Below are 21,527 nucleotides of genomic sequence, written 5' to 3' on the forward strand. Positions count from 1 at the left end.
TTTTTGTAGCAGATTTGAAACAACTGAGAGTCCAGCTCAGATACATCAGTGGGCAGTCAAGGATCAGCCATGTTGATGTGGGACTGGAGCCACATGCAGGCCAGACCATGTAAAGGCAGCAGATTTCCATCTGCAAAGAACACCAGTGAACACCTGAGCTTTTACCACAATGCAATAGCTTCATAGATGTAAGATAAAAGTAAATTACCGTGGATGCTGGCGGCTGAACCCAAAAGAGGTTTCCCATGTGGGCTGCCATGCCTGTGTCTGTCCTTGGCTCGCTGCAATGTTCCAGTAAAGTTCAACACAAACTGGAGAAACAAATCTCACCTTCCGGCTAGGCACGTTACAGCCTTCCGGTCTCAATATCAAATTCAACACTTCAGATGATTTGCTCTGTCCCACTTCGACTCCCGTTTTCATTTCATCTTTCTACCTTTTATTTCTATTGTCTTTTATTTTTCTTTCCCCAGCTGACAGTTTCTCTCTTTCTTCCCCCTTTGACTCGTGTTTCTTATTGCTGTTGATTCAACTGATTGCCATAAGGTGAAGCTCAGATCTAGAGGAGCACGACTTTGGGTGATTTTCTGCTGCTCCCCACTGACAGTATTTGAAGTGAAGGCAGTGGGATTGGGAGGGGACACTTCACTTCATATATGCATGGCTCTCCCAGTGATTGACAAAGTCTCCAGTGAGAGGTTTGTGTGTCAGGGAAATCTCTCACCTCTCTGGAGATGTTTCAACAAGTGATAGCCTCAGAATCTGGCCAAGGGCACTGTCAACTAAGCTGAAACCAAGTGCTACATGGAAGGACTCCAATAAATTGAGGACTAAATGGCTTTGTATGTAGAATAATGAATCAGAGGGTTCAAGGAGTTTATGTGTAGAATAATGGATAACTGGGCTACAATCTATACAGAGCAGTGAAGCTGTAAGTATAGTTGGTGCATTCTTCACAGGAATCCTTGAACTTTAATTATTCCGGTATCTTTAATCTATGGAATTCTCTACAGAAAAGTGACTACCACTGCAAGCCATTGCTGCATCTTTCGTCACGATTACAGCCTTGCAATCTGTTGTGGTTATTTTGTTCGAGTATAAAATTAATTTCAAAACAGAAACAGGCCATTCAGCCCAACTGATCTATGTTGGTACTTATGCTTATTTCATAAGCCTCCTCTCACACTCCATCATCTCGTCCTATCAACCTATCCTTCCTTTCTCCATCATCCATCTATTGAGCATTCCCTTAAAGGGATTTCCCTTTTTATTGTGGGTTGGAAATCTTTCTTGCTAGATGGTATATTAGCACAGTTGATTTAAATGCTGAAACATTAACTTACTGTAGTGCGGGAGTCACTGAAAGTTCACCCAGTCACCATCACTCAACCCACCCTCCTTAAACAGCCACAGGGTGTCACACTTGAGTGAATCGTGCGAGTCAGAGCAACCACGTCAAACCCACAGGCTCTGATCTAAAAACAGAACAGCTGACATTTCCCTTTCACTGAGGCCACTCTTCTATTATAGAACAGATCACGCTACAAACCTACACACAGTTTCTGTTCCATTAATAGGATGAGAACTGGTTTGTAGCTGCCTCCACACCTTCTAGATTGATCTTTAGATTTACACACAAGGTGGCCATCTTTATTTTCCATTTTGGAATGTCTAATTTCCAAGCATCTCCACCTTCCCCACCCCAGCCCAGCCCAAAACACCCAAAGTGTCACCTGTAGTTCAACGGGTGGCTGTTTCGTTTGAGTCATAAGATTGTGGTTTGGGACCCAACTCCAGAGTCCTGAGCACGCAATCTAGGCTTGCATAGTCAGAGGCATGGTTTTTTTCAATTTCTATTTGCAGCCGGCTTGTTGCACTACATGGTCCCTTTAAGATTGGCATGTGCAGATGTCTTAAAAAGAACATTTTGTGTGTGGCCTGTTGGTTCCCTATAAGGCATATTCCCAATTGCTGTACACCTGATTACTAGTGCAGCTTAGAGGGAACAATGGTCAGAGATGCTGTCTTTCATGATCCATGTATTTTGGGAAAAACCTGTATTTCTTTGGCACAATATCCCCTTTAAGATCAAAGTGAACTGGGGAATATTCGGAAAGAGGAGTAATTGGCTTCCTGGTTATGACATCATTAGGCTCCAAGAAATGCAGACGTGATCTTAGGTTGCTATGGGGATGCACGCAGAAGCAAAAAATAGAAAGCAAATAGCATTGGGGTCTAGTTCCAGTCTGTCTTGCGACAGTTCGGATACAAAATTCCAGCTAGAGGCTAAGCTCTCCATAAATTGACTAGTTTTGTGTTTGGCAGTAAGAGGAAAATATACCTCCAGACAGTATTGGTGAGGCAGTGACTGAGCCAACTGACTGATTATAATCACAGAATAGCTCCGGGTAAGTGTTGGTTGGTTGGTCAGTTAAAAGGGAACTCTGGAAAGCTACACCATTCGGACTGTTTTGACCCGAGGAGGAAAGTATTATGTGTCTTTTTGGTGTTAACCATGTCAGGGGATGTGGGATGGAATTCGACTACCAGTGAATGTGACTCAAAGGCCAAAACAATCAAGCGGAAAATGAGAGATCCTACATAAAGAAGACCACGTTGGAAAGAGTTTACCTGTTTGTGAGGGTAATAATGTCAGTGCTTGTAACCATGAGGCATATCTTTGTTGTCTTGACTATTTAAAGCAAGAAAACGTCAATTTTGCTTTAATATCCTTTGCCTGTCACTTAATGGCTCTACGGGGATCATAACAGATGAATTGTTAAGCTCCATCTGCCCTTGCAAGTAGATGTAAAAGCTCTCTGACAGTAATTCAAAGAACAGCATGCAAGTTCTCCTCAGTGTCCTGACCCAATATTTATTCCTCAACCAACATAGCTCCAATTGCTGTTAGTGAGAACTTACTGTACACAAATTTGCTGCTGGAATTTCTACATTCCTGCTACTTTGGAACATAGTCCCATGTAATTGTTAAACAACTAGCTTTGTTTTATAACACTCCTGTGAAGCGCTGTGGGGCATTTTGTTACGTTAAAGTCACCAGAAAAATATACGTTGCTGTTGTTGGGACATTCAGATTTCACAAAAAGCTCAAGAAAGATGCAAGTTGCAGATGGGATATGTTTGCCTTGATCATAACCCAAACCTGTCCAGTAGCACAGGATAATCATCACAAACCTCCCCCCCTCCCAACCGGAGTGATAGTGGACACCAAATTAGTCTGAGACAGAATGACGCACACACCCACACGATACTTCCTGAGACTTGGGGTTTTAAATGACCACTTTGGTATGCTGATAGACTAAAATCAACACCCAACAGTTCCTGCTCATCTTATATTTTTGGGGTGAGGAAGTGGTGAAATAAAGATTAAATTTTCACATATCCACTCTGAATTTACAGATTGTTTGCAATTCACTCAGATTGAGGAAACTGAAAGGCTTCAGTTGGAATTCATTCCTTTACAAATTTAGTTTGAAAGGGCAAGTCTCTGTTGTCAATGAAAATGGCCAAATCATCAACTCCGCTATATACTAAATAATGGCTGATTTTTCCAAATGTCTCTTCCTCCAATATCACAGGATGTATTAAAGCTGTTACCCAGCACAGAGTCAAGCCTATTCAGGAAAAGCCTTCCATCTCTCATTGTCCTGGCTCCATCCTGGTAACAACATTCTTAGGCCACACTCAGACTAGTTAAACCGTTCACTAAACTATCTGCACGCTACGTTGGAAAGGATTGTACACACTCATACTGAAGGAGACATTCAAAGCTAAATAAAAAAATATATCTTTTGTACAGCTTGCAAGGGACATAGTATTTGACAATTGTACACGCTGCTCTAATCGGACATATTCTGTTAAGACAGTAACAGGACAGAAACCATAGAAATTCAATACTCAACAAGGTTTTAAAAAAAATGTCCTTAGTCTTTGTTGCATGTGGATTACCTTGCAGAACATCTTAACAGGACTGAATGGTAACTTGAACAGTTGGCAAGACCATGAGAATCAGCCATAATAAGTTACAGCATCATGACAGAGATGAGCCTATCCACTGTACTTCCAGACTCTTAACAATGCACCCATTCCAGATATGGAGATCTTTCGCTTTAGGCCACTGGCAAGTTAACTCTGAAGAGGTGCTTCTCACGCACTGGGATTCTGTGGATCTTCAAATCAGCTCTGGCCTTGGGATATTTTGTTACCCATCACATGAGTTTTATTTTCATTGCAGACAGCAGTCTTTGCAAAACTGATAGCTTCAGCTTGCAATCTCAGTTTCAAGATGTTCAGGGGAGGCTGTTATTGAACAGAGAATATCTGGCTGATGGATACAATCTCGAGGAGGTATGCCGATTTAGAGTGTTGCTTCCTTATGTAGGAACACAGGGAGCACATCATTCAGCACCTTGCCCTGTTTTGCCATTCAGTTACCCATTAGTACCCTTGCCCAACCCTTCAACCGACAGTTCCCATGCAAGATGAGGGATGGGAACTGAAAAGGGTCTAAGAGTCAGATGACTTGACAATGGTAATGACGCTGGTGGCTGGCAGGGTGGGGCCCTTGGTCATGGTGCGGGCATATTTCTGGAGAGCCTCATACTTGGAGCGCAGACAGTCCAGTTCCAACCTCATGTTGGCATTCTCTCTGGTCAGCTTTGCCACCTCCTGTTGGAGGTTGCTCCACTGTCGCTGCAGCTCCTCCTTTTGTGTCACACGCTTGACCCGGCAGCTGGCTGCATAACCACGGTTCTTCAGTGTTCGCCTACGCTGCTTCAGCTGAACAATCTCCTCCTTGCTCAGGCCTCGCAGGTGTTGGTTCAGCTCTCGGACTGTCATAGAGACCAACTCCTGGTCAGTGAGGCTCAGGGCATTTTCACTGACTTCCTTCTTGACCTGTGACCAGAAAATACTTTCAAGTTATTGTCTTTCTTTGCCTTGGCCTCTCTGCCTACTTCACACACAAGCATGCACACCATGTTTGTCTACAAGACCCAACACTGTATCTTTTAAAGAAGCTCAATTTCATTCAGGATAATGGAGTCTGCTGAATTGGTACTTCAAACATCCCTACGAACATCACCGGCACACCATGACTGCAGAGCATAAACCACAAGACACACTGCAGCAACTCACTAAGGCACCTTCAACAGAATCTCCTAAACCTGTGACCTTTACCACCTGGAGGGACAAGGGCAATGGAGTGTGTGGGAACACCCACTATTTGCAAGGTCCTCTCCAATCACAAACTATTGTGACCTGGAATTATATCGGCCATTCCTTCAAGATCAAAATGCTGAAACTCCCTCACTAACAGCACCGAGGAAGCACCTTCATCAATCTGCAGCGGATGAAGAAGAGGACCCACCATCACCTTCTCAAGGACAGCTAGGGATGGACAATAAATGCTGGCCTTGGTGGGGATGAAACATAGTGATGGGCTTGTTTCAGAAATGGCTGCATCCACGTGGAGCTCCTAGAGAGGGAATTCCACAACTTTGACCCACTGATGAGTGTCCAATTAACAACTGGAGAGGAACCTGGCAGTTGGTGATGTTCCCATGTGTTTGTGGCCTTGTTCTTCAAGGTGGTGGAAGAAGCAGGTTTGGAAGGTGCTGTTGGAAAAGGCTGAGAGAGTTGCTGTAGGCCATTGTGGAGAACGTCAATGATACACACTGCTGCCAAGAGGGATGGTATCCTCCCCTCAGCAATGAGGGGAATGTTGAAAATTCATTTTATACATTCCTGCTTAGACAGATTATTTCAAAATAAGATAAACAAAGAAAGTAGGCAAAAACATTTCTTTACAAATTGTTAAAAATGTTCATGTTACTGCTCTCCTAGACAATGTCTTGAGAAGTAACACAAACGATTGAGGTAAGTCATTAAAGAGCAGCAAATGAGACAAAGCTAGAAAGAATCCTCACCTTTGTTGTTTTGCTTCCTTTGGGATTAGTCGTCATTACCCCAGCGACATTGGAGAGCACAGAGACAGAAAATACACTGCAAACACAACAAAGTACAAACCAGAAACTATTATTTAAATACTTTATCAATGAAACAAAATTAGATTCTTCCTGTCAATCAGCGAAACATAGCAATAAATGTTTAATTGCCGAGATAGCCCATACAGTAGAACCATCTCCATATCAAACTTACTCAGTTTCAGTAGCAAAATTCAGGACTTTCTTTTAACAAACAGCTAAGTGTTCCCAATGCAAGTGATTGCACAGGATTCCCTATCACATACATACAGCAGGAAAACTCACAGCTTTTGAAGTAACTGATCACAGCTGGGTCATCAGTTCTTCGATTGGTATTGACACCTTGGGCCACAGCACCGCTCAGGACTAAGTAGCTCACCTGATTAGCACCCATTAACTAGCTTAAATATTCACTTCTTCCCTCTGGTACCAGCTACAAGATGCATGACAACTCATAATGCTTCTAGTCCCGAACCTGGGGCGGCACCATGGTTAGCATTGCTGCCTCACAGCGCCAGGGACCTGGGTTCGGTTCCCAGCTTGGGTCACTGTTTGTGTGGAATCTATATGTTCTCCCCGTGTCTGCGTGGGTTTCCTCTGGGTGCTCTGGTTTCCTCCCACAGTCCAAAGATGTGCAGGTTAGGTACATTGGCCATGCTAAATTCTCCCTCAGTAAATGTAAGTCTATTTGTGATACTAATAAATAAGCTTTACTTTACTCCGCCACTGAGAAGGATAAGAGCAGCAAGGACATGGAAATACCATTTCTTCCAAGTCATCCTTACTTGGACATTTGTTCCTTCATTGCCATTGGGTTCAAAACCTGCCATTCCTTGCCCGAGAGTATTGTGGGCACAGCGTCACCACAAGGACTTCAGTGGCTCAAGAAAAAGGCTCTTGACCACCTTGGGTCAAGATGACCAAAGGGATTGTCGGTAAAGTACAATTCCCATAAATGAGTGATTTTGAAATTGTGTGTTCATGCTGTTGAAGCTTGGCATTGTATCTGGCTGCTGGGTGAGGAGAGGATAGGTGCTGGTTGGACAGTTAGCTCTTGTGTATCTTTTGGTGGGGGAGCGGGAAAAAAGGAAACAGTGCCCACCCTAACAGGAACATCCTTCCACCTCCCCACTGCAGTCCTTTTTAGTTGTAAGAAAGGACCTGCGTTTATATTGTTCCTTTCACAATCTCAAGGCATCCCAAAGTGCTTTACTGTAGCAATGTAGGAAAAATGGCAGTGGGCTCCCACAAACAGAAATGTAATAATGATCAGATCATCTACTTCAGTTGTGTGCATTGAAGAGTAAATAGCACCCAGAACATCAAGGAGAACTTCTCTGCCCTTTTTGAAATATTGTCATGGGATCTTTTACATCACTTGAGAAGACAGATGTGACCCAAGTTTGACATCTCATCCAAGAGACCTCAGAGTGCAGCAGTCCTTCAGTATTGCACTGAGAATGTCAACCTAGATTTTGTCTGCCGAGTTTCCAGAAGAGGACGGAATAGCCCTTAACTGTTTACCTTTCCCTCTTCCTTGGGTGAAGTGTATGTGTCTCACAGTACAGATCCTGGAGGTACAGACCCACCCAGATCCAATCACTCCCAAACAAGTCCCGGCACTCCCACCCGAGATGTGGCACCCCAATGTTCCCTTTTGGGGACTGCCCCAGTTGATGCTGGATTAACCCACACTGCCATGTATATCCCTGACCAGCTTCACAACCAAAAGTGGGAAAGTTTTGTCTCTGCAATATAGAAACTGAGGAGCATAAAAACTTACACCTGTTCCCCCAAAATATATCACAATTACCAAAAAGCATTGCATGAGAACTAGCACCTACCTGCTGGCTGTGGGAAACAGTGACAGGGATGAGTTTTTGCTCTATTTTGTTGTCATAAACTGCTCAAATTCAAACCATGAAAATCTTGTCTGGGAAACAGTTAGATTTTTAAAGATCAGTAAAGCCAAAACAGAGAGAAATTTAGAAAGAGGCCCCCCTCCCCCAGCACACCCCCACACTTCCCAAGAAAAAAAGAGTAGAAAAAAATGAGACTGTAAGTAAATAATAAAAGCATTTAAAATGGAGGCAGCGGGTGAGTGGGAGTGAGTGGTGGTTGATGTTATGAGTGAGACAGATTGTAACTAAGCCCCCAATTCATTTACATACAAACTTTGCATCTAACGCCCACATCCTGGAGATCGTAATTGTGTACACCCTATCAAACGTTTCCACACAGACTGTAGGTATGTCTTCCAACCTGCAGCCATGTGGGTCCTTGTTACATCTTGTGGAGAGAGGTATCACTCAGACTAAACTGTAAGCTCTCCTTCCCTGCAATCCCTAACCCACATGTACCATCACATATGGAGAATTATGCAGGCTCTGAATATATCCTGAAGCCTTGAACAATTCCGAACCAGCATACAATCATTGTCAAACACTTCCTCTCAGTTTCACCCCTCTGCTTTGGGGATAAAGTGCAGACAAACTGATTGGGAAGATTCAACTTTGACTCCCACTGTTTTCTAAAGTCAACAACTTGCATTCAAAAAGCACCTTTAATCAAATTTTTAAAAACTCAAGCAGCATCACAGAAGCACTATCAAATAAAACTGACAATGAACCACACTGAAGACAAATGACCAAATATTTCCCGTGCCCAATTCTAAATCTTTAACTGAGAACTTAAATTGACTTATCAACTAGCCCTGGGGTACAGCAACTGACCCATGACAGGTAGGATGCTGGTCTTTGAGTCAGAAGGTTGTGGATTCAAACCGCACTCCAGAGACTTCAACTCAAAATTTAGGCTGATATTTCAGGTCAGTCATAAGAGAGTGCTACACTGTCAGAGGTGCTGTTTTTCAGCTGAAATGTTAAATCAAGGTGCTGTCTGCCCCCCTCAGGTGGATGTAAAAGACCACATTGGCTATTGTTATCATTACCACAATAATGGTACAGCTGTGCAATGCTTTGGCAGCTCCTGAGGTTGTGAATGTTGTTCTATGAATGCAAAATTTTCTTTCAGTTCCAACGATTGAAATTCCAAACACATTTTAACAGAACCAATATACTCCCAATCTGTTTGTGCTACTACATTTATTCTTTTACCAAGTGCCTAAATTTTTCAGCATCCTCTATTTTTTATTCATTGAACACGGGTGTTGCTGGCTGGCCAGCATTTATTGCCCATTCCTGGTTGTCCTTGGAGGGCAGTTGAGAATCAATCACATTGTTGTGGCTCTGGAGTCACATGTGGGCCAGACCAGGTAAAGACAGCAGTTCTTCTCCCCTAAACAGCATTAGTAAACCAGATGGGTTTTTCCAACAATTAGCAATAGTTTCACAATCATCAGTAGATTCTTAATTCCAGATTTTTTTTTTATTGAATTCAGATTTCACCATCTGCAATGTCAGGATTCGAACCTGGGTCCCCAGAACATTCACGGAATTTCTGGATTAATAGTCTAGTGATAATTCCACTTGGCCATCAGCTCTTATGAGCTTCTTTCTGTAGATCCATGTACACTTGCCTCTAATGTAATCCCTTTACTTGAACAACAAAAAACTTCTTCAAAAAACAAATGACTGTATTTAGTTCATCAAATACAACTTGCAAACCTAAACTGGTCACCTAATTGTCCCTTGTCCTGCTAAGTGCTCATCTGATCTTGAATTATGGATTCTAAGTGTTTGCCCACAACGAAGATTAGATTAACTGGTTTACAGTAACCCAGATTGAGACTCCACCCCCCCCCCACCACGACCAAGAGAGAAACCACATCGGGGGGCAATTCCAAAGCATGGGTGACCTTAAAGTCAGACATCAGCCTTTCAAGGGTGATATCAGGAAGCACTTTTTCAAAGGGAAGAAATCTGGAATTCAATCCAAAAAAGCTGTGAATGCTGGGGATCAAATGAGCATTTCAACATGAGGTTAATGGATTTTTGTAACATGGTATCAAGGATTTTAGATGAAGTTAGGAAACAGATCAGAGTTGATTTAATTGAATGGCAGAACAAGTTAGAAAGACTGAATGGCCTCCTTGTTTCCACATTCCTAAGCAGCAATATTGCATTTAATTCCCCTGTCCTCATTCCTTTAATCTGCATATTTGATAAGGACTGTGATCAAAGCTAGTTTGAGTGAAGAAAATTAATTTTTATTTACATTCCTCTTTAAAAACGGTAATTTGATTCAAAGACAAAATGTAATCTATCATTATGGAAACAAACGCTCTTTTATCACAAATCTCTATAGTTAAAGGATGTTACAAAGATCCAACTGAATTCCCCAAAACATCCATAAGTAAACAAAAACCATCCTGTGCAAATCATCATTTATATAATTGCCATCTAACATCCTGGGAGTCACCAATGACCAGAATATAAATACTGGAACTACAAGAGCAGGTCAGAGGCTAGAAATCCTGTGGCGAGTAAATCACCTCCTGAATCCCCAAAGCCAGTTCGCCACCTACAAGGCACAAGTCAAGAGTTTGCTGGAATACTCTCCACTTGCCTGGATGAGTGCAGCTCCAACAACACGCGAAGCTCAACACCATCCAGACAAAGCAGCCTGCTGGATTGGTACATCATCCACTCTTCCACCACCAACGCTCAATGGCAACAGTGTGTACCATTTACAAGATGCATGGCAGGAACTCTCCAAGGTTCCTTAGGCACCACTTTCCAAACCCATGACCACTAGTAGAAGAACAAGGTCAGAGACACATGGGAACCTCACCTGGAAGTTCCCGTCCAAGACACGGACCATCCTGACTTGGTAAATATGTCACCGAAGTGTCACTGTCGCTGGGTCACAATCCTGGAACTCCCTCCCTAACAGCACTGTGGGCATACCTACACCATACAGACTGTAATAGTTTAAGAATGGTGTGGAGATGCTGGCGTTGGACTGGGATAAAACAGAAAGAAATCCCACAATACCAGTTTAAAGTTAGACTTTAAACTGGTGTGGGATTTCTTTCTTATAGTTTAAGAAAGCAGCTGACCAGTACCTTCTCGAGGGCAATTAGGGATGGGCAATAAATGCCGGCCTCCCTATATCCCTTGAATGAATAAAAACACAACAGATTGAAAAGGGAGTGTCAGGTAAGGTTCGGATAGGTCAGGCTATGAAGATCCTCATCAAACAACCACCACATAAGCTGCCTGATGCTTCTTCCACTCTCGATCACACAGGAACGATTAGCACTCAGATAAGATACCAAAGATGTACCCATGCGAATCTACCTCACCCAGATGTCAAGTCTAGCGTTACTTCACACATCTGGTCAGAAGTGAAACCACAAGTTAGTCAGAGGCTTACTCTTACCAAAATATGACTGAAATTTCACTTTGTAACAGGGCTGAAAAGTTCAGCAACAAATTGACAGAATCAAGACAAACCTGTCGTGCAGAGAAAAAAAAAGTTTTGATTGGGAGGAGGGAACCTTGACCAGGAGAACGCCAAACCTCCACCATTAACCTGAAACAACAGAACATGTACCAGTAGCTTTCCTCATTGGAGTCAGTCTTGTCCACATTAGAGTGGAGTTTGAATCCACAACATTCATAAGCAAGGGTATCGCCAACTAAGCCAAGCATATTCAGGGTTGCTGATAAGATTGATGAGAGCCATCAGACAGTTAGACTACCATCTCTTTCCAACTCTCACTTACCTGCAATTGTACATGGGATTTCAGCCGAAGAAAATAATCTGTTCCCGCAATGCACTTCACTCCAGCATTGGGTTTGAGCTGTTTGTGTTGAAGCCATGAGCTGCAGGACGCCTGGACACCTCTCAAGCTAATTCATTAGATGCACTGACACAGAAATTTGGACTACGTGCTCTAATGATATGGGCATACATAGTATGTCAGCACAGAAACATTCAGCCCAACTAGTCTATGCTGGTGTTTGGAAGCCTCCTCCCAATCCTACTTCATAGCAGCCTATCCACCACATACCTTCTGTTTTGTTGTCTCCACTTGTCTTTATCTAGTTTCCTCATAAAGGCATCTGTACTGATCTATTTCCAGGTAAGTGACTTTTGAAGTGCTTGCCAGGTTTGAAATGGGTGGGACAATCTGCAAAGAGTCGCATGGAGGAAAAGGAGGAAACCAATAAACCACACATACATACACACACATACACATCAGTACATACACAGGTCCAGTCTGTACAAGCAGCTTGCTCACCTGCAGTTTGAAACAATGCATTTAAACCATGATATGGATTCCCTTTAAATGGATAATGTTTCTTTGTTCAAGCAGGGATCTTGTCTGCCAGGCCAGTGTGGGGAGTGGGCTCCTGGACCTCTCCCCACCCCACTTCCTGCAACTTCTTTTACCGTGCTTATCTCTCTGCTCTCCATCCCAAACATCTCATGGAAACTTGGGAGGGGTGACGGAATCCAACGTGGTCAGGGTCACCATGGGAACCCCAATTGTTGCATCGTGCTACGATTGACAGGACATTGAGAGAGCAATGTGATCCTCAATAGACTGCAATGCACAATTAAGTAATTAAATACAAACAAGAGACTGCTTCAGAAGATTAGGCCACTCTCAACTCAGAACCAGAGATACTAATGGAAATACATTAGGTTATTATTGCCAATTTCAAATTAAACAAGCCAAAGTGACACAAACTGGTATAAAAACAACTTCGACACTGGTCGGGATGCACTCACATAAATAATAAACTTTTGTCCTTCTGCTAAAGGGTTAATGGAGGTAAAAATCTCTGCAATGGGACAGGAGCTAGGTCTCAATGCAAGAATTTTGTGGGTTTTAGCACAAGTCACTAAAAGCTTGATAAAAGAGGCTGACTGTAAGGAATGCCCTAAAAGTCCAAAGGCTCTGAGAATTCCAGAGCATGGGGCCACTAATGTATTGAAGGAAATCAAGGATGCATGAGGGCAGAGTGGGAGGACAGCAGAGATCTTGGAGGGTTGCGGGGGGGCTGGAAGTGGTTACAGAGATAGGAAGGGGTGAAGCCATGGAGGGATTTGACTCTGAGGATGAGAATTTTAAAATGACGGTGTTGCTGGACTGGAAACCAATAAATGTCAGTGAGCACAAGAGTGATAAAACAGAGCTCAAAAATCAAACAAAACAGCCCCAATCCACAGCAAGCTAATCATTCCACATGAATGTACAAAGACAGGCACGTCTACACATGAACCCCTTCATAGTAGAACCATGAGTCATCCTGTGCAGCAGGCTCCAGAACTAAACATACAGCTAACACTGGGCACAGTATGGCTGCTGGCTTCTCTCTCTTCTTGAAATGGGGATTTTTCAAATGATGGCCTAATTCCTGGAAAAAAAAACTAAGTATTTTGAAAATTAAATCTCGCAAAGGCAAAATCCTTCAGTTTAAAAGCTTACCAAGATTTGTTAAAAACATATTAAAAAGACTTACATAGACAGACATGGTAAGAAGTCTCACAACACCAGGTTAAAGTCCCACAGGTTTATTTGAAATCACAAGCTTTCAGAGTGCTGCTGTTTCATCAGGTGAGTGTGTCCACTCACCTGAGGAAGGAGCAGTGCTCCAAAAGCTCGTGACTTTGACTTTAGCCCGGTATTGTGAGACCTCTTGCTGTGCCCATCCCAGTCCAATGCTGGAATCTCCACATTATAGACAGACATGGACATAAAACAACAGTCAATGGGAGATGCTCAGACTACCAAGCAGTACAGTGTACCACAAGCCTTCTAAAGATCTCAACTTTGTGCCAAAACTCATTACAATTATACCACTTTTAATCTAAGTTCTTCCCACTAATTAGCTTAAATCAATTCTATTGCATATTAAATTGTCAGTCTTTATCATGTCAAATGTCTCAATCAATTGCAAATACACCACCTGATATAATGATATCTTTATTGGTGTGTTCTAATTCCAAATTAAACTTCTTTTAGCATTCTTATTTCTGAAATTTCATCTTTGTTTTATCATCAGCAGCTTGCTAAAATTTAGATTGTATCAGATTTCTGGGTCTGAAAATCCGATACTTTCCACGCTTCTACCAGCATTTTTTTAATTTGATATAATTTGTTTCGTCTAATGTTCTTGTTTTGAAACATTGTATTTTATTGAACTGGCTAAGATCAAGTGTATTATTGACATGCTGCGCTTGGTTGAAGTCATTAGGTTACATTTTAACTTCATTTGAAGCAATTTTTAAAAGCAGCATCACGGCCTTTTGACTAAGATGCAAATGAGGTCAAGCCTTGGAGGAGGAGCTACACCTACTCCAATTACCTTGGATCATGTAGATCAAGCCCAGGACAGGAGGTGAGAGCCCTGTCTTGTTGGTTTTGATTGGGAACAGAACACAGAACACTACAGCACAAACATAAAACTTCCACAAGTTGCGCCGATCATATCCATCCCGCCAGGCCTATCTATAACTCTCAATCCCATTAAATCCCATGTACTCATCCAGAAGTCTCTTAAAAGGCCCCAGCGAGTTTGCCTCTACCACCACCGACGGCAGCCGATTCCACTCACTCATCACCCTCAGTGAAAAACTTACCCCTAACATCTCCTCTGTACTTGCTCCCCAGCACCTTAAACCTGTGTCCTCTCATAACGACCATTTCAGCCCTGGGAAATAGCCTCTGAGAATCCACCCTATCTATACCTCTCAACATCTTATAAACCTCTATCAGGTTGCCTCTCAATCTTCGTCTCTCCAGGGAGAAGAGACCTAGCTCCCTCAACCTATCTGCATAAGGTATGCCTCCCAATCCAGGCAACATCCTTGTAAATCTCCTCTGCACCCTCTCAATAGCTTCCACATCCTTCTTGTAGTGAGGCAACCAGAACTGCGCACAGTACTCCAAGTGGGGTCTGACAAGGGTCTTATAAAGTTGCAGCATTACCTCCTGACTCCTAAACTCAATCCCTCAATTAATGAAGGCTAGCACACCATACGCCTTCTTGACCACATCCTCCACCTGCGAGGCCAATTTAAGAGTTCTATGGACCCGGACCCCAAGGTCCTTCTGCTCCTAAACACTGCTAAGACTCCTACCCTTGACATTGTACTCCTTTATCCCATTGGACCCACCAAAATGGACCACAACACATTTATCCGTGTTGAAGTCCATCTGTCACTTCTCTGCCCAGTCTTGCATCCTATCTATGTCTCACTGCAACTTCTGACATCCCTCCAGACTATCCACAACACCACCAACCCTTGTGTCATCGGCAAACTTACTAACCCATCCCTCCACTTCCTCATCCAGGTCATTTATGAAAATAAGGAGGAATTACTTCACTCAAAACATCATGAATCTGTGGAATTTGCTATACAAGTGCAGTGGACAACAGAATACTAAACAAATTTAAGGATACAATAGATAGGTTTTTAAAAGATAGATAGATGGAAATATTCTGGGTCATGTCAATATCAAAAAGGGTTAGGGTTAACCCTAATGTCTCAACTTGTTGAGATTCTGAATTGGATTTGATTGGATTGAATTGGAATAAAAACAAAACCACATTCACATATTGACTGAAGTACAAACTTGGAAAAACTGTCAGATATATATCATTATTAGTTCCTTTTCAATTTAAATGTAATATCTTCCACATTTAAAATCATTCATTTAAAAAATATTAAGGTGCATTATACTTCATAAAACTTTTCATTTGTCAGTTAATAGTATCTACATATGATGTTGAGTAAAAATCATTTTAATTCTTTCCTCCCATGTGTTACTGAAACTAAACCTATGTTATCCTCTTAGTTAACTTAGAATTTCCCTTCTGTAGTCTCCAAAGAGGTATTTCAAAGGCAGACATGTGCTAGCTTCTGGTATTGTACAGAGAGTACATTCTTGTAAACCTATACCTCAACTCCCTGTTTGTGTTTCACAATGTCTCACTACTTAGCTCCCTTGCTATTTGTGGTATTAATCAATGATTGGGGCTTACATGTGGGGGGTATAATTAAGATGATGATAGAAAAATTGGCCATGTGGCTTTTAGTATTCAGTGTTTTGTGTGGGGACCAAGACCTCACTCTGTACATATTTATAAAAATGTTAGATATCCTCGTGGCTATTTTAACATTTTTAATAATGGGACAAAAAGCTTTTAAAATGGCTGAAGCTATGTCACACCCTCAAATAAAATAAGCTAGGAGGTATAAACAGGGAAACACACACCTCCTTATATCTAACAATACACTAATGATCCCCAGTGGGTTGCACACAACAAATTCAAACAGAACTATACAAAGGCCATTTCATAATTCAGGTTTGCCAACTGAAGGCTACTCATATGTTAGGACAAAGAGCCTGAAACCTTAATTTCAATTCTTAATGGTTGAACATTTAACAATTCGAGGACCTAGTCAAAGCATGCCCCTCTCATAAAGTGAAGTCAGCACCATTGGAAAAATGAATTATCCAACACTGGTTTTCAGCCCATTGGCCTCCTTGAAGGAATACCTCATTGGACTTTGATTCTGGACTCTGGATCCTCATGAGACGATATTTATTTCTCTGTCTTTATATTTTCTCTATCCCTCTTTTACTATATAACTGCAAAAGGAGTGATTGTGCCACTGTCCTACCTTTTGAGTGGTGCAAATAAACTAACCCTATTAATCTAAAATTGGATTATACCAAAACTGAAGGGTTAGGAAATATGCCACCACTTATAAAGAGTGAAACAAATTATAACACCTCTCTGTTTACCAACGGGTAGTGAGAGGCAAAATTGGTGCCATTAAATAAACTCCCTGCTGTCTGTGGCACTTTTGTATGAAGACAAAAACTTGGCATGTCAGCTACAATTCTCACCAACTTTTATAGATGCACCATAGAAAGCATTCTTTCTGGTTGTATCACAGCTTGGTATGGCTCCTGCTCTGCCCAAGATTGCAAGAAACTACAAAAGGTCGTAAATGTAGCTCAATTGATCACGCAAACCAGCCTTCCATCCGTTGACTTTGTCTACACATCCCGCTGCCTCAGCAAAGCAACCAGCATAATTAAGAACCCCATGTACCCCAGACATTCTGTCTTCCACCTTCTTCCATCACAAAAAAGATACAAAAGTCTGAGGTCACGTACCAACTGACTCAAGAACAGCTTCTTCCCTGCTGCCATCAGACTTTTGAATGGACCTACCTTGCATTAAGTTGATCTTTTTCTACACCCTAGCTATAACTGTAACGCTACGTTCTGCACTTCCTCGTTTCCTTCTCTACGAACGGTATGCTTTGTCTGTATAGCCTGCAAGAAACAATACTTTTCACTGTATACTAATACATGTGACAATAATAAATCAAATCAAATCAAATTTGAAGATGAGGCAGTGAATCTCTTCTGCCGCACACTGCCCCACCAAATTCCATCAGATAACTAGGAAGGAAGATAATGGAAATTTCCGGAAGAGGAAAGTTCATCCATGCAGAAAGATGTTATAACATCTAACTGTTCAGTAATCTCATGGTCTCTGCTATCTCTATCCAACCCAGGAACCTATTGCATATCTTTATCACCAACTGTGCAATGAACTTTCTTGAATAATTTGACACAAGTCAATTACATGTTGTTAACAGGTCTGTGCCAAATAGTGGAATTGGAGGTGATAAGAGCCATACCTTGTATTGGCACAGGAGAAATATTTCCTGTTAATACAATAACTGAGCTTAGGATTGATGCTCAACATTTAAGGTATAAAACTATAATAATGTACTCCATTTCATCTTTTATCCAATTCCTTGAGGTTTAGAGCACAGAAACAGCCATTCAGTCCAACTCTCTATGCTAGTATTAATGCTCCACCTGAGCCACTCCACTCCCTCCATCAACAATACCTTCTATTATTTTCTTCCTCATGCAGGGGGAAGCTAGCTTCCCCTTTAATCTGTCTATGCTATTTGCTTCAACCACCGTGTCACAGCGAGTTCCACATCCTCCTATTCACTTCACCACCCCTCCCCACCCCCACCACTTCATCTTGGACTGTATTTCAGAACAACAACAACAGAACATAGAACATTACTGGGTGTTAGTTGGCAGGCAAATAAAAATAAAAATAAGGAGGGGCTGAACTATGATCCCAATCGTTATGCAAGGTCAATAACCAAGAGGTACAAATGTACCTTTAACTTCTTACTGGCAAAAAGATGCAGCCACATGTCCTCGTGTGTGTTAACGGCTAACAGGCCAACAGTTTCCATCGAACCAGCTCTCCCGTGTAATACATTTTCAAAAGAGATGCTCAGAAATCCTTCTGACAGATTTGCAATTCTGTTGCAATTAAGGCAGCAAACCACATAATTCATCAACCCACACACCCACAATATTCTCCTGAAGTGGCATAGTTGAGCAATGAGTCACTGTGTTTACAATCCAGTAACTGTACAAAGTCAGCACAGGTCTTACTGTAGACCCAGACTGTCAACCTGAATATATGTTGTATGCATATGCACTAGAGATTACGCAATGGCACCAGCCACATATATAATACAACGAAAACACTTCTACATTTTACTAGCAATATTGATAGGATTGAAACAGCAGAAAGTTCCAGGGCAGAGTAATGAGTCACTGTGTTTGCCAAGGATTCAGCTCACTAAGACACCGTAAGCATGTTGGGCTGCTGCTACCAAAAATATCCATCACTAATAGCAGAGAACAAGACATCATAACTTTACCGTACTTAACACACACGCAAAGCATGCCAAACCACACTTACTTTTCACCTTTGTAGGCTGCAAGTTGCAGAACATGAGTTCTACAAAGAAAATATAAATCCATTAATCTAAGGCATCTCAGATTATTTAACTGACAGGCCTGGGTAAATTGAGGCCCAGGAACTTTCTTCCTCACGGATCTGAGATGTGAGTGGTTCCTTCTCAACAAATGACACATGAATAGCACAAAGTAATCGGAAAGTTTCATGAGTATAGGTCATTAGCAGTAGGAACAAAGAACATCACTGGCAGAATAGATAACCAAAATTTTAATGCAGATTTACCCTGTGTGTCTCCCTGCCCCGCTGTCTACTCTCTCCATTTCCCAGTGCCTGCACTCTCTGTCTCTCTCTCTGCCGCACAAACTCTCGTTCTCCCTGCACGCACTCTCTCTGTCCCCCCGCACTGCACGCTCTCTTTCTTCCCGCACGCATTCTCTCTGTTCCCCCACCCGCTCTCTCCTTTTCCCTGCACTCTCTCCCTCTGCCCACTCTCCCCCACTCTGACTGCCCTCTCTCCCTCCCTCACTCTGCCCACTCTCTCCCTCCCTCACTCTGCCCGCTCTCTCTCTCTCCCCCACTCTGCCCGCTCTCTCTCTCTCCCCCACTCTGCCCGCTCTCTCTCTCTCCCCCACTCTGCCCGCTTTCTCTCTCCCCCCCACTCTGCCCGCTTTCTCTCTCTCCCCCACTCTGCCCGCTCTCTCTCTCTCCCCCACTCTGCCCGCTTTCTCTCCCTCCCCCACTCTGCCCGCTTTCTCTCTCCCCCCCACTCTGCCCGCTTTCTCTCTCTCCCCACTCTGCCCTCTCTCTCTCCCTCCCCACTCTGCCCGCTCTCTCTCTCTCCCTCCCCCCACTCTGCCCGCTCTCTCTCTCTCCCTCCCCCACTCTGCCCGCTCTCTCTCTCTCCCTCCCCCACTCTGCCCGCTCTCTCTCTCTCCCTCCCCCACTCTGCCCGCTCTCTCTCTCTCCCTCCCCCACTCTGCCCGCTCTCTCCCTCTCCCTCCCCCACTCTGCCCGCTCTCTCTCTCCCTCCCCCACTCTGCCCGCTCTCTCTCTCCCTCCCCCACTCTGCCCGCTCTCTCTCTCTCCCTCCCCCACTCTGCCCGCTCTCTCTCTCTCCCTCCCCCACTCTGCCCGCTCTCTCTCTCTCTCCCTCCCCCACTCTGCCCGCTCTCTCTCTCTCCCCCCCACTCTGCCCGCTCTCTCTCTCTCCCTCCCCACTCTGCCCGCTCTCTCTCTCTCCCTCCCCCACTCTGCCCGCTCTCTCTCTCTCCCCCCACTCTGCCCGCTCTCCCTTCTCTCCCTCCCCCACTCTGCCCGCTCTCTCTCTCCCTCCCCCACTCTGCCCGCTCTCTCTCTCTCCCTCCCCCTCTCTGCCCGCTCTCTCTCTCCCTCCCCCACTCTGCCCGCTCTCTCTCTCCCTCCCCCACTCTGCCCGCTCTCTCTCTCCCTCCCCCACTCTGCCCGCTCTCTCTCCCTCCCCCGCTCTCTCTCCCTCCCCCACTCTGCCCGCTCTCTCTCTCCCTCTCCCTCCCCCACTCTGCCCGCTCTCTCTCTCTCCCTCCCTCTGCCTGCTCTCTCTCCCCTCTGCCCGCTCTCTCTCCCCCTCTGCCCGCTCTCTCTCTCTCCCTCTGCCTGCTCTCTCTCCCCCTCTGCCCGCTCTCTCTCCCCCTCTGCCCGCTCTCTCTCCCCCTCTGCCCGCTCTCTCTCCCTCTGCCCGCTCTCTCTCCCCCTCTGCCCCTCTCTCTCTCCCTCTGCCCGCTCTCTCTCTCCCTCTGCCCGCTCTCTCTCTCCCTCTGCCTGCTCTCTCTCTGCCCGCTCTCTCTCTGCCCGCTCTCTCTCTCCCTCTGCCCGCGCTCTCTCTCCCTCTCTGCCCTCTCTCCCTCTCTGCCCGCTCTCTCTCCCTCCCTCTGCCCGCTCTCTCTCTCTCCCTCCCCCACTCTGCCCGCTCTCTCTCTCTCCCTCCCCACTCTGCCCGCTCTCTCTCTCTCCCTCCCCCACCTCTGCCTGCTCTCTCTCTCCCTCCCCCACTCTGCCCGCTCTCTCCCCCCTCTGCCCGCTCTCTCCTCTCGCTCACTGCCCGCTCTCTCTCCTCTCTCTCCCTCCCTCTGCCCGCTCTCTCTCTCTCCCTCTGCCCTCTCTCTCTCTCCCTCTGCCCGCTCTCTCTCTCTCCCCTCTGCCCGCTCTCTCTCTCTCCCTCTGCCCGCTCTCTCTCTCTCCCTCTGCCCGCTCTCTCTCTCTCCCTCTGCCCGCTCTCTCTCTCTCCCTCTGCCCGCTCTCTCTCTCCCTCCCCTCTGCCCGCTCTCTCTCTCTCCCTCCCACTCTGCCCGCTCTCTCTCTCCCATCTGCCCGCTCTCTCTCTCTCTCCCTCTGCCCGCTCTCTCTCTCCTCCCTCTGCCCGCTCTCTCTCTCCCTCTGCCCGCTCTCTCTCTCCCTCTGCCCGCTCTCTCTCTCCCTCTGCCCGCTCTCTCTCTCTGCCCGCTCTCTCTCTCCCCCTCTGCCCGCTCTCTCTCCCTCTGCCCGCTCTCTCCCCCTCTCTGCCCGCTCTCTCTCCCTCTCTGCCCTACTCTCTCTCTGCCCGCTCTCTGTCTCTCTGCCTCTGCCCGCTCCCTCTCCCTCTGCCTCCCTCTCTCTGCCTCTGCCCGCTCGCTCTCTCTCTCTGCTCGCTCTCTCTGCCTCTGCCCGCTCACACTCTCTCCCTCTGCCCGCTCACACTCTCTCCCTCTGCCCGCTCTCTCTCTCCCTCTGCCCGCTCTCTCTCCCTCTTCCGCTTTCGCTCCTCTCT

The 21,527-nt window shown here is 44.8% G+C and overlaps 3 protein-coding genes across 7 annotated transcripts in view; 1 reads left to right on the top strand and 2 right to left on the bottom strand.

Moving 5' to 3' along the window:
* The window catches only part of gaa2 (alpha glucosidase 2), a 45,738-nt gene extending 39,711 nt beyond the window's left edge, over nt 1-6,027 (bottom strand). Inside the window, exon 1 of one of the 2 annotated variants that reach the window (XM_080206446.1) lies at nt 5,949-6,027. Coding sequence is in view for 1 of the 2 variants with exons in the window: in XM_080206444.1 (XP_080062570.1) it covers nt 3,970-4,037 (68 nt within the window). In the remaining variant the exon portion in view is untranslated. Of the gene's footprint in view, nt 1-3,969; nt 4,461-5,948 lie in introns of those variants that run through there. The other variant, XM_080206444.1, reaches the window with a different exon arrangement.
* The window catches only part of mettl4 (methyltransferase 4, N6-adenosine), a 52,461-nt gene that overhangs the window by 6,529 nt on the left and 24,405 nt on the right, over nt 1-21,527 (top strand). The window lies entirely within an intron of this gene.
* On the bottom strand, nt 3,855-18,951 carry mafk (MAF bZIP transcription factor K). Of its 4 annotated transcripts, XM_080206466.1 has the most exons (4): nt 18,746-18,786; nt 11,983-12,102; nt 5,949-6,024; nt 3,855-4,917 (listed from the first exon to the last, which is right to left on the bottom strand). In XM_080206466.1, exons 2-4 carry the CDS (start codon nt 12,024-12,026, stop codon nt 4,528-4,530), a joined length of 510 nt encoding a protein of 169 aa, XP_080062592.1. In that variant the 5' UTR covers nt 12,027-12,102; nt 18,746-18,786; the 3' UTR covers nt 3,855-4,527. The 4 variants fall into 4 exon arrangements, with proteins under 4 accessions (XP_080062592.1, XP_080062590.1, XP_080062591.1 ...); XM_080206464.1 differs by lacking the exon at nt 11,983-12,102 and having other exon boundaries at nt 18,746-18,951; XM_080206465.1 differs by lacking the exon at nt 18,746-18,786 and having other exon boundaries at nt 11,983-12,221.

The sequence above is a fragment of the Carcharhinus amblyrhynchos genome, chromosome 18 (assembly GCF_965287045.1).
Source record: "Carcharhinus amblyrhynchos chromosome 18, sCarAmb.v2.hapA, whole genome shotgun sequence".
Lineage (NCBI taxonomy): Eukaryota > Metazoa > Chordata > Chondrichthyes > Carcharhiniformes > Carcharhinidae > Carcharhinus > Carcharhinus amblyrhynchos.